General features: G+C 36.0%; 1 protein-coding gene across 3 annotated transcripts in view; it reads right to left on the minus strand.

The window, feature by feature from the left end:
- Positions 1-13198, minus strand: part of LOC114652793 (neurexin-2-like) — a 1491103-nt gene that overhangs the window by 926353 nt on the left and 551552 nt on the right. For all 3 annotated transcript variants that reach the window (XM_051920100.1, XM_028803111.2, XM_051920099.1), the window contains exon 6: positions 3584-3967. In XM_051920100.1, the coding sequence (XP_051776060.1) occupies positions 3584-3967 (384 nt within the window). The remainder of the gene's footprint in view (positions 1-3583; positions 3968-13198) is intronic.

Consider the following 13198-nt stretch of genomic DNA (forward strand, 5'->3'; position numbering starts at 1 on the left):
CATGTGTATGTGTCGCCTGTGTCACATATAACTTGTGAATGGATAAACTGACTGCAATAAATATTTAACATGCTTATTATAATCCTATAATCCACTTTAACCCTTTTGATTTTGAGCAAAACCAACTCATTAGAACTTCTGCTTTATTGAATGCAATTTTTTCCTTTTTGTAACTGAAACTGACTCCAGCTTTTTGAAATGTTTCACATAAATATAATAGAAAACCTGTATTTTAAATTTTATTCAAGGCCATTTTATGTTTATTCTAACAAGTGATGAAACTGGCAGAACATAATGGTATAGAGACTAAGGAAAAACAAGATGAAGTTCAAAACCAAATAGGACAGTTAAAACTTAAAGGACAAAGAACAAAAGGTCAGAATAAAACCAACGTAAAAGTTAGAAAACTACCCAAAAAATCGATAACCATAAATCTATCAGAAAAATTATTCACTAAAGTCTTTTGGAAAATATCCAGAATCTATTCACAAGTCACAAACTGTCAAAAAATGGTGACACCCGTCAAAAAAGAAGATGGTAAATATGTATAAATATAAGTATATCATTCATAAGATTGGGTTGAATTAGAAAATGAAAGTAAAATTATTACAAAATGCCAAAAAAAACTTTTTTTCCAAAAATGCTAGCAATCACAGCAATATTAACTGAGAGAAAGGTTTTGTCGTCTATAGTGTTATGACTTTGTTTTTGTGAAAAGTTTAATGTGCGTTTGAAACCTCACAACTATGACACATACTTGATAAGATGACACAACAATTCTAAGACCGGCTTTAGGAATACTTACGGACATCCTTGTGTTCATGAATCATTTTTATAATGGATAATCCATGTCTTGTACAGAAATCCAATAACAATTCTCTAATCAAATTCAGATCAAGGTGAGTGGGACGTTAACTTTTTAAATATCAAGGATATCATCTACTTCCATGTTGAGGTAGTGGAGTATGATGATTGCTACTTGTGCCGTGAACCTCTTTAGCTTTCAGTACAGAAAACAATTTTCAAATACCCTTCATGAAAAAATGTGGTCAAGTAGGGTTAGCACTCTTTGATGTTTTGAAAAATGTTTGGAAGCCCAGAGAAATATGAAAATGAACAAGGTGGGATGCCGTATATGAATATATACAGTATATTTTATATTTTACATGCTAGTCCTAGGTATCCAAAGTTCCCTATAGCTTTAATCTATCAGTTTTTGGGCTTTGTTTGCACCCATTTTCTTATAAGCAAAAACAGCAAACTCTGTATTACTGTTTAGTTGTCAAGATACAGTATTTGTGGTTACATACAGTATATATGACATTACTAATACTGTAAACATTCACTTTAAGTATTCTTTAAAATAAAATTCAGATCAGGGTGAAATATAAGAATTAGGTCAAATTTTTTGACTGTTTGACACATTTCACAAATTCTCCTTTAATGCTTGTTTACCCTCTGCTGGGGTCAGGTTTTCTAAAGTGTATGCTACCACAAAATTTAAAATGTACACTAAAAACTTGCTGCAGTGCTAGTGAAGCATAGTCGAGCATAATTGTTTCATGACTTGCATTTACTAATATATGAAGTGATGCACCTTTTTGATGATTGCCCAATGACCATTACTGGTATTAATAAGAAATCTTAAAATACATAAAAAGGCAAACGATCAGACACAGCAAAATGTTGGAATTACTCTTGCTACCTATATTTGAAATGTAAAATGAAATGTGAATTGCATATCAGTGGGTTTTTTTGTTATAGACATGGACTAATTTTTAAAGCAGCACATAAGCACAGCTCATATTTATGGGAGTTTTAATGAAAAAGATGTGGTTTATATGGTCAAAAAATAGGACCTGCTGGCATTGGGAGGAGTGTGCACTGACAATGTCCTGCACTAGGTTAGCCATTGGTCAGCTTTTTCAATGACATTCTTCAAAATGGCATGTAACCTATATATATATATATATATATATATATATATATATATATATATATATATATATATATATATATATATATATATATATATATATATATAATATATATTTATTTATAGTGAAGGTTTGTGATACAGTTTGCATATTTGTAGTCTGAGATCCACACAAAGGGAGAGAATGAGTCATGTATCTTAAAATAGTTTTTTTGTTCCTAAGCTTTCGACAAACCTACCAAGTGTCATCAGAGGAAAATGACTAGACATACAGGATTCAAAGGCAAAATATTGTAGGTGGAGACTTTATGACTTTATGACCAACACCTTCTAAACCCCTCCTTATTAATCCACAACCCCCCCACCCCTTACAACCTCTCCTTCCACCCCTACATCCTCATTTGCTATCTATTGCTTTTGATTCCTGTGTGTTTAATCATTTCCTCTGAAGATAACACCTAGTAGGCTGTCGAAAGCTTAGGAATAAAAAACTATTTGAAAATACACGCATCTTCTCCCTTTGTGGATCTCTGGCTACAATTATATATATATATATATATATATATATATATATATATATATATATATTCCTAAATCTTTTTTTTTTTTTGCAAATGTCAGGACACACAGGTAAACGCGTATTTACCAAATACATAAAGCATTCCAGAGTTAACAAATAACTGCAGAATCTACTATAACTCAGTTTTAATGTAATGGTAAGCATAATATAAATTAAATTAAGATGACAAAAAAAATAATAGAAGAAGGACACTGAATTTCTAATTTAATGTGGTTGATGATGTACTCTGCCACAGCTGAATGCGCACATTGTTCAGCTCTGTTCACTGCTCCGTGTCTAATGGCAGTACTGATTTACAATGATTTCTATATTTTTTGATATCCAGCACATAAATTATATTCTGTAAAAGTGTTCTCTTTCTCCTATCTGGATAACCTACTTTTCAAAATCATACTAAGTCTTAATTGATGAATTCAGAGTCTATATTCACTATATTTTCTCATGGACAGCAATGACAATTTTAATAGGAGGCCACGAGATGGCAGCAGAGGATCTTAGTACAGGCCCCACTTTCCACTCCCTTTGTAGCAAACAGTTGCTAATATGCTATGGCAGAGAATAGCTAGGCAGTCAGTGAAAAGGCTATCTATTCCTTTCAGAGCAGTGACACCTGACACTAATGGTCATTCAGTAGGAGATGCTGACAGAGATGCCAGCATTGCTTTTGTTGTGTTATCAGGAACTTGGTGTGATAAGACTACATTTATCTTATGTGAATAAATTGGATTGTACGAAAGACAGTGCTGCTGTCATACTGGTGACAGTTATTAAACTGAGCCAACATGTTACACCCTGATATTAAGAAATGACCTCTCCTGTTCCATTATAACACTCCTCAATCCTGCAAGATCCATCAAGTCTCTACTGCTGCCATTTGCTTTGACTCTGTTACCTCTTCTGTTTTATATGTTTATTATTTTCTCACTCAGTTCTCTGTTTCTGCTTCTTCATTTTCCCTATTTTCACTTTTCAAAGGTAAAAACTAAACATGTCTATCTCCTCTGAGACTATTGGCTACCTTGTTATTGCATCCCACTCAGCCATCAGGTCCCCGGTGAAGTCCTCACCTCTCTCACAATTTTTCCCCAGGTATCCTGTGCCAGTACAGTCACATATATATCTGTTCCAGCCTTCCCTGCACTGGCCCCCATTGCGACACGGAGAGGCACCACACTGTTTCAGTGTTTCCCGGGAGCAGAAGCTGCTCACACCAGCCACACTTTGAACCTCAGCCAGGCGTCGTACATCTCGGCTCTTGCCATCGATGAAGAGGTCTCTTACACAACCTACATAGCCATAGTTGAGGAATGCTGTCCAGGCTTCTGGAGGAAGGATCAGATCTGCACGGTTTTCTGGTAGTCCACCCAAGTACATTTCACTGTCAAGGTCTAAGATCTCACTGTCCCCACTTGCCAGAAAAGGTGTACTTTTGCTGTTCACTGAAATTGAACCTGTAAAAGTAGAATAACAAAACAATAGTCAATTAAATAACAAGGGATAAAAAATAATAGATCAGAAAAATACAATGCATGCTGGTTTGTCTCAGAGCTTATGCTGTGGTACAGTGGTTAAGGTTTTAAACTTCAAATCCAGAAGTTGTGGGATCAAATCTTGACACTGATACTTGTGTGACCATGAGCAACCACTTCACCTGCCTGTTGTCCAAATGCTAAAACAGAAGAAATATAACCAATTATATCTCAAATGTTGTAAGTCACCATGGATAAAGACATAAGCCAAATAAATACAAATCAATATAATTAATAATTAATATGACACTTTGTGAAGCTCTAGAATGCAGCACAATCAGGTTGGCTAGAATTACATCATTGGATATATGGGGACTAATTAAGAGGACAGACATTTTATTGAGTGTTAGATAAAATGAATGTATATTATCATTTTAAAACCTCTAACTGTCCTCACAGGTGGCGCAGTGGTAGTGCTGCTGCTTTGCAGTAAGAAGATTGTGGGTTCGGTTCCTCCCTGTGTGGATAGTGCTTTGAGTACTGAGGAAAGCACTATATAAATGTAATGAATTATTATTAACCTTATTATTCTTATTCCATTTAATTTCTACCAGGATACTTCAGAGTTATCCTTCAAGAGTCACTCCATGTCATTACAATCTAAACCCAGCTTATTTTTTGTGTTGTACAAATAGACATACTGTACATAGCAAACATCATGAATTTAATCTTAAAACATTAATTTGACTTTAACAAACAACTGTAACTTATAGTTTCAACCTCTACAGTATTGTGGTAGGACAGCTTATTGAAAAATCAATAATTATGTTTCAAAAGACATTATTTCCTCCCAATGATGGACCTGTGTGTTCACCCAAAGTTGGTTTGTACTGTAACTTATGACCACTACTGCTAGAGAGTGAATCTGGCCTCTCACTAGCTGACTTACATGAGCAGATTCAGAAATCAGTTTGAAAAATTAATGTACAATGTTTTTCTTCCAAAATTCAATCCTCTTCTATCCTTTGTTTATATTATTGACAAGATCGTCTTATTTAAACACAACTAAAAATTAAAATGTCACAGTAGAGGTAGATGTGAACAGATCAGTGGTAAGCTTGTAGTTGTAATTGGAGACAGTGTATCTTTCTTTTGAACAAAATGTATCCTGATGGAATGCACAGCTGGCAAGAGGTTGCGGAGGTAAGGGCACGACCAGGATAGCCCAAAGTAATGCTGGGGACTGAAGCAGATCTCTACAACAGACAGAGAGAGACAAAGACAAGCAGAGATGCAGTAGGTTTAAAATCTTTAAAAAACTGCTGAAAACACATTATTTTAACATGGCCTTCTCATAACTTCACTGTAATTTAATCCTGATACTCTGTATATCCAATTCATTATAATAACTATTCATTCAGAATCTGTACTAACCCCTACTCTCTCTTCTTTTTCCTTTTCCAGTGTCCTTTTGGTGGTGGCCATCTACCCAAAGCAACATGATGTTCCAACAATGATGGATGGATTAAAAGCCAGAAGTCTGTATGACCATCACCATCAAGTGACTCTGTGAGAACCCTAACTACAAAAAGGACTATTTCATTTATGTTAGGTAGAATGCCCAGGGGGGACTGGGTGGTCTCGTGGCCTGGAACCCCTACAGATTTTATTTTTTTCTCCAGCCGTCTGGAGTTATTTTTTGTTTTTTCTGTCCACCCTGGCCATCGGACCTTACTCCTTTCTATGTTAACTAATGTTGTCTTATTTTAATTTTGTATTTTGTCTTGTATTTTTCTTTTCTTCATTATGTAAAGCACTTTGAGCTACTTTTTGTATGAAAATGTGCTATATAAATAAATGTTTTTGCTGTTGTTGTTGTAGGTGGGGGCATATTAATGAGTGAAAGCACAAGGTCCACTAGGAGGAAGTACATCCTTGTGTGCATGTCCTGTGAGGGATCAGCCCAAGTGGGACAGAGAGAGAAGAAGCATGTAATGCTACCCAGAGCACTTGAAGGCTGAGACAACACCACAGGCAGGAACATCTCTTAGCTGCTCCAGAACTTTAATTTCTACAATAAGAATCCCCTTGGGATTAATAAAGTATCTATCTATCTATCTATCTATCTATCTATCTATCTATCTATCTATCTATCTATCTATCTATCTATCTATCTATCTATCTATCTATCTATCTATCTATCTATCTATCTATCTATCTATCTATCTATCTAAGAAATATGAAAATGTACTGTTACTTTAGGGTAGGGATCCTTGAAGTGAAACAAAGGGCTCAGTGGTCAAGGATACCTTAAGTGAGTAGAGAGAATTGAAGCCTGGCTGTCCCGGGAGCAAAGTACAACTATCTGTGACCCTGGGAGTGACTCCTGGGTGACCAGAAGCTAACTTAGAGCCATGTTGGGAAAACACTTACCTGTTAAGAGAAAGACAGGCCAGACCGAAAGATAAGCCAGGATGTAAGGAATTGAATGTTTTGGGTCTTACTATACTCTGCTGGGATAGTGGTCAAGCTGTCAAGCTGTTTCACTGGATGGAGATTTTTGGGCAGACAAAAAAAGGAGTTTTTTGTTTATTTGTTTTTTTGTATTTTACTTGCTCCTTTTTTGATACTCTCTCATTGGTTAGTACAGGGGTAGGCAACGTCGGTCCTGGAGTGCCACAGTATGTGCAGGTTTTTGTTCCAACCCAGTTCCTTAACGAGAACTCAATTATTGCTGATGAAGCACATATTGCTTAAGTGACATTTTAATGCTTCATTTTAGTGGTCTCGCTTGTTAAGGTTCTCCAACCTTAATTGCTTATTTCAATCTTAAACTGCTGCATTCAGTGTTTTAATTGCTCCTTATTTGCAATAAGATGTAAAAGACAAAGCAGCCAGCAGTTCTCCAGCTAGCTTTTTTCCAATTACATCTGTGTGTGTTCATCATGCACGGTTTGATTTAATAAAACACTTAATAGAAAAATGTGACAGACTGAAAATGATCTGTTTTAGGCTTCAAATCATTTGGATGATATCCTTGGAAAGGAAAAAAATCTACGATATAAAAGCCTTACATTGCACAGACTAACAAGCCATAAAATTAAATAAGGTCTGAGATTGGCAATGATTGGTTTCTAATTAAGCAATTGGGTTGAATGAAAACCTGTAGCCACTGCGGCTCACCAGGACCGACATTGCCTACCCCTGTTTTACATCTTATTGCTAATAAGGAGCAATTAAAACACTGAATGCAGCAGTTTAAGATTGAAATAAGCAATTAAGGTTGGAGAACCTTAACAAGCGAGACCACTAAAATGAAGCATTAAAATGTCACTTAAGCAATATGTGCTTCATCAGCAATAATTGAGTTCTCGTTAAGGAACTGGGTTGGAACAAAAACCTGCACATACTGTGGCACTCCAGGACCGACGTTGCCTACCCCTGGGTTAGTATATGTACTAAAATGTGCAGTTTTTCTTCCCTTTTCATACTCTGTTTTATTCTAGGTAGCGCTGCCACCAAAGACCCTTCTTATCAAAGAAGATTTGAAAAACAGTAGATATATACAAAGACGATTTGAAAAACAGTAGATACATACAGAGATTCTGGCAATGATGATATACTGCTTGTCTTAACATTGTTACAAGTAAAGTGAAATGCTATTTTTTCTCCAATGTTTGATTGTTTTGTCCTAGATAAAATGACCTATTTTTCAGGGTTTTTGGAAAATACCAAATACCACTGAAAAGTTTTGGATTTCACATGTGGAGAAGTTTGGGTAGTTAGAACAATTGTTAAATAAAAATAATCAACCACCGGCCAATACGTACAGTATATCTCTTGATATGGCTTCCTAAATAGTCTTCACCACAGTCCCAAGTGTGTGGCAAGCTTAGCAGGACTGGTGTATAGAAAATGGTATATTGACAGACAGCATTTAATTAAATAAATAATTTTTATATTATTCAGGTGGTTAACTTCAGCAGCTAAACTTTCACTTCCCTTGCTATAGCAATGTTACCCTGACATTGGTATCCTGAAATGTTTCACTCAAGAAAACACATACAGTATAATACTACATTCTGAAGCCTCTTTAACCCAATTCAGGGTTTTCAGGGGCTGGAGTTTATCATGATGGGCCTGAATAGACTTCAGTATGCAGCCTATCATGCTAACTATGTATTTATTTCTGACACACTACTCACACATAGTCATCTGAACATGAGAATTCTTTTTGAAGAAGGGGCCTGAGTTGCCTCGAAAGCTTGCATATTGTAATCTTTTTAGTTAGCCAATAAAAGGTGTCATTTTGCTTGGCTTTTCTTAGGTCTTCCCAAAAAGACAGACTTGCAAATATAAACAAGTATAAATTATCTGTGATCATACTTTTATATGCTCTTTACTTATTCATAAATTTACCTCGAGTTAAAAATAAGGGTGTTTTATAAATGTGAGTGGCATTTCTGTCCAATGTAACTTCACACTGTACTGTAATATGTCATTAAAATACACTAAGAATGGCAAAGCTGGCTTAGTTGAATAAAGCTTAAATATTTTTAATGAAACTCTTTATTCAACAAAAAGTTCAGATGTACAGTTTAAACTTAAAATAAATATTAAAAACTACATGCTACATTCTAAAAAAAAAAATATTAAAAACCTATCTTTCAGGGAACAACCGCAAAACAGCATTACTGCAGTAACATAACTCTGGCTGTCCTCACAAAACGTTTACTTGGGAGACCTCTAGTGTATAGAAGAAGAAGTACACTTAGACAGATACCACAGACCCTGCAATACTATTAAGATGTAATACTGTTATTGTTGTTATTATTATAATACATTTGTCAAATGCCTTTTTTAAAACAATTTCAAAATCAGAATGCATTACAAATGCATATTGTTTAAAATAGGATGACTGAGACTAGAAACATTGTGTTTTAAAGCTCAATACCTTAGTTACTACTTGCTAGTGATAAGAACTTGAATATTGATTTTTCAATGTATTGGCCTTCTGGAGGCATTGACAAAAGGGCTTAGGATGTCAGGGTACATTCATACATAAGCCACTGGATTAGGAACCCTACGATTACAGGTCCATATACCCAGTTTTGTGTTTTATGGTTGGAAATACTGTATCTCACTATTTCAGAGTTTTTGCGGTAGTGCTCTTAATCAAAAGTTCTATCAATTAAGAATATCTTATTCTGTATTCAACTTTTGAGATTTGAAATAAACAGAAAATAATTCTGGGATGGCTTTTAGATGCAGTGTTTAGTATGGATTTCCCACATCCTCAGGGTTCTAGGATGGCATTTCAAAATATGTTAAGTTTGAGTAATATGTATGTTCTCTTCATATTTAAGGTGAGTTTTCTTTGGGTATCTTGGGCTTCTCCGATGTCCCACTTTGCCATAGTGACTCTAATCTGGTCCTATATAAGTGAGTGTATTCTTTCATGGAGTGGCATCCCATCTGAGATCTTGGTTTACACCTTAAGTTGCTCAGCTTTTCAGTAGACTTTTCCAGCTACATGACAAAACTGGGAACAAGAAAATTGACTTTTTACTGTTACAGGACAATCTCCTTTTTCTTGCCCTTTACTAACAGAAAGATCTGAAATCCAAAACCTCAGAGCACAGAGCCAGAGTAATGGTGTATGAGAACTGGTTCTCTAGTACTCTTGAAATCTGCTTGTTTAGTTGAATGGTGTCCAATCTCTCACACTGTCTCCTAGTGTTGGGTTGTCTTGAAGTTCAAATCCACACAATTTTGTCTTATGCTTGCCATCTCCAATATTCCTATTAACCTATTTCACTTTCTATGCTTCAGTCAAAATTAACAAGAAATGTCTTCCATTTATTCTGTGGTTAAAATATCTGTTTCACTTAAGCACATAAAAAGTTTGAGAAACAAGAGGAGACCATTCAGGGCATCAAGCTTATCTGGTTAGTCCATAGCTAAGTTGCCCAAATATCTCATTCAGAAAGTTTCTACTGCAGTGCAGTAGAGCAGTAGATTTCCCAGCACATACACAGTTGACATTCAGAATCATGCCATGTGGTGACATGCATTTTAAGCACCAGGCAGAGGAATCATCAACATTCACAGGTGCTTAAAAATGTTCACAGTGAGAATTGTGTTCATAAAAGCACCATTAATCACTGGGATGCAGAATGGTGAGTTCTACGAAAGGCCGAGGCTACTGAAGAAGAGAATAAGTGGTTATAGGTAATGGGTTTCTCACTTGTCGCAAGGATATTAAAGTTAACAGAGATTATGTAGAAAAATGAGGAGTGAAGCATCTATGCATTATACAAATATGTTCAAACAATTCCTATAATTGTTAGTAACAGAAAGAATTGTGTTGCAAACCAGTCTAAGCAGCATCCCTTGTGTACCGTTGTGTAAGTACCATTCTGTAAGTGATGTAAACATGAGAGTGCACTGCTCGACGACCACAGACAAAATGCCCCTCTGTACTCTGAGAACCTAGCACATGATTCAATGAAAATGTTTTACTTGGATGTCTTCACCAATATCAATGTGCCATTGAACAGGGAGCTATAAATAAAGGTGCTGTATTTACTTTATTAATTTTATGTGGTTAGATAGAAAAAACTGTTACCTGATCACAGTTATTAGAAATCTTCCACTTGTGAAAGCTGCTTAAACTTAAAAAAAAGTGTTAATTTTTTGCCTGACCTTAGCCTGCTATTATGAAATTACATATTTCATAATGGCACTGGGTGAGTGCTGCTAAATCCCAGCATGGTCACTGTCTGCATGGCGCTTGGATGTTCCCACTGTGGTTACACAGCTTTTTTTTCCAAGTACTCTGACATTCCTCTATTATCAGATGAGGTTAATCTGGCCATGTTCATTTGGCTCCCTATAAGGGGATGGTTTTAGCTACTATATTTTTACTCTAAACTAGACCCTGAAATTAACCTAAATAGCTACAGAAAATATATAAACAGAACTTTCACAAAATAAATTGGAAAGATATACTGTACTTTAAATTGGTAGTTACATTTAGCTGTTGTGTTTGTGTGTGTGCGCGCTACATGAGGGTCCACACATGCTACTGTGTCAAATTTACAATGTCCTACTCCTCCTCCCTCAGAAAACACGCCATCCTTTTTCTTTGACAAAATTCCACGCTCCCTCTTACGTCTTTCAAAATGCCATTTATCCTGCAACACAAAGTCCCTCCCCCTCCCATCTCCAGCGAAACGCCATCCATTTTCTGAGGTCCAACAAAATGCCATCCTCTTTTCTGCCTCCAGTCTGCACCCATTCTTCCTATCTCAGACACAAAATCAGAAAAGCTGGACACTTCAGAAGTGGGCAAGGCAGCTATCAATCATTTGCAAAAAGATGACAGCTAACCTGTAACCTGCCCAACTTTATTCTTCTGACCAACCATTAGAAAGATAAAATGCATCTTTTATTTCAAGTTACACATTTTCTATTCATGTTTACATGAGTGGGAGTACATTCAAGACAGCCAATGATGTTTATCCACATAAACTTTTTTTTTTTTTTAAAACTCCTGTACGCTGCAGCATCATTATGCCTTATGGCATTTTGCTAATATGACTTCATTACAAATCTGCATTTTGTAATCTGCTTTTTGCAAATCATAAATGATATAAAATGTAAACTAATGGCGTTTACTTCCTTGATGTTATTTTCCTTTTCCAATAATGTAACACTGAAGCCGTACATTTATACTTTTACGCACTGCATGTTTCCACTGTTTAATGGTATACAAAAACTGTTAGTGTAAATTAATAAAGAAAGTGCATCCATGACAAGTTTTAAAGTATATCTAAGCAAATACATAAAGTACTTTAAACATATACGTGCAATGCAGCAAGTTATATAATAAGCATGATATATAAAGGGCACTCTTCACAATCTGCTGGTTAAATTTGTGCAAGAGAATGTTAATTGAATAAAAGTAGTTTGATCCATTGATTTGCTAAAACAATTATTAAATGTATGGCGGCACGGTGGCGCAGTGGTAGCGCTGCTGCCTCGCAGTTAGGAGACCCGGGTTCACTTCCCGGGTCCTCCCTGCGTGGAGTTTGCATGTTCTCCCCGTGTCTGCGTGGGTTTCCTCCGGGCGCTCCGGTTTCCTCCCACAGTCCAAAGACATGCAGGTTAGGTGGATTGGCGATTCTAAATTGGTCCTATTGTGTGCTGTTTGTGTGTGTCCTGCGGTGGGTTGGCACCCTGCCCGGGATTGGTTCCCTGCCTTGTGCCCTGTGTTGGCTGGGATTGGCTCCAGCAGACCCCCGTGACCCTGTGTTCGGATTCAGCGGGTTGGAAAATGGATGGATGGATGGATTATTAAATGTAGGGTTATGGGAAAGTTGAATTTTTTTTTTTAATTTTGTGTTTAAATTAATTGTTTGGTTGTTTTTAATTTTTTGAATACAGATATAACACACATTTTTGTGTCACTGTTTTTGAAATACAGTAAGTTACTGATATTCAAATAATTATGAAATAAATGTGAGTATAACACATTTTAAAACAAATATGTTACTTTTGAAAAACTTGCCATCATCACCATTCATCATTCTAAAATGTAAAATGTGGGAAAATGTTCAATTGGCATTCTGCTGTTTTTAGAGAACAACCCATGCATGTTAAAGATAAGATAAGAACTTTATTCATCCCGAGGGAAATTCTTATGTCATTGGCATGTACAGTGCAACAAGAGAAATAAAGATAGTACAATGAAGATTTAAAAAGAGAAAAATAGTAATTGTGCAAATATACAAAAATATGACAGTTGTGCAAATGTACAAAAATATAACAGATTACTATTAAATACAGATTATTAGTGTAGGTTATGAAAAGTGACTAAGTACTTGTGCCTGAGTAAAATGAGCTAGCCGCTTGTGATGACAGGATGGGACTAACATACCGCCATAAAGGTTGAAAAAGATCACCTACAGAACAAAGAGGAGTTATAAAGCCTTATTGCCACAGGTAGAAAAGATCTCCTGTGGCGTTCGGTTCTGCATTTGGGGGCAATGAGTCTTTTGCTGTGTGTGCTCTGATGGTTCCTCAAGGAGGCGTGCATGGGGTGACAGGAGTTGTCCATGATACTGAGGAAATGATACTGAGAAAAGAGGATAATGAAATTCCTAAATGACAGAAATGCAAAATTAAGAAGTTAATGTAAACACAACCTGA

This window comes from Erpetoichthys calabaricus, chromosome 1 (genome assembly GCF_900747795.2).
Source record: "Erpetoichthys calabaricus chromosome 1, fErpCal1.3, whole genome shotgun sequence".
NCBI lineage: Eukaryota > Metazoa > Chordata > Cladistia > Polypteriformes > Polypteridae > Erpetoichthys > Erpetoichthys calabaricus.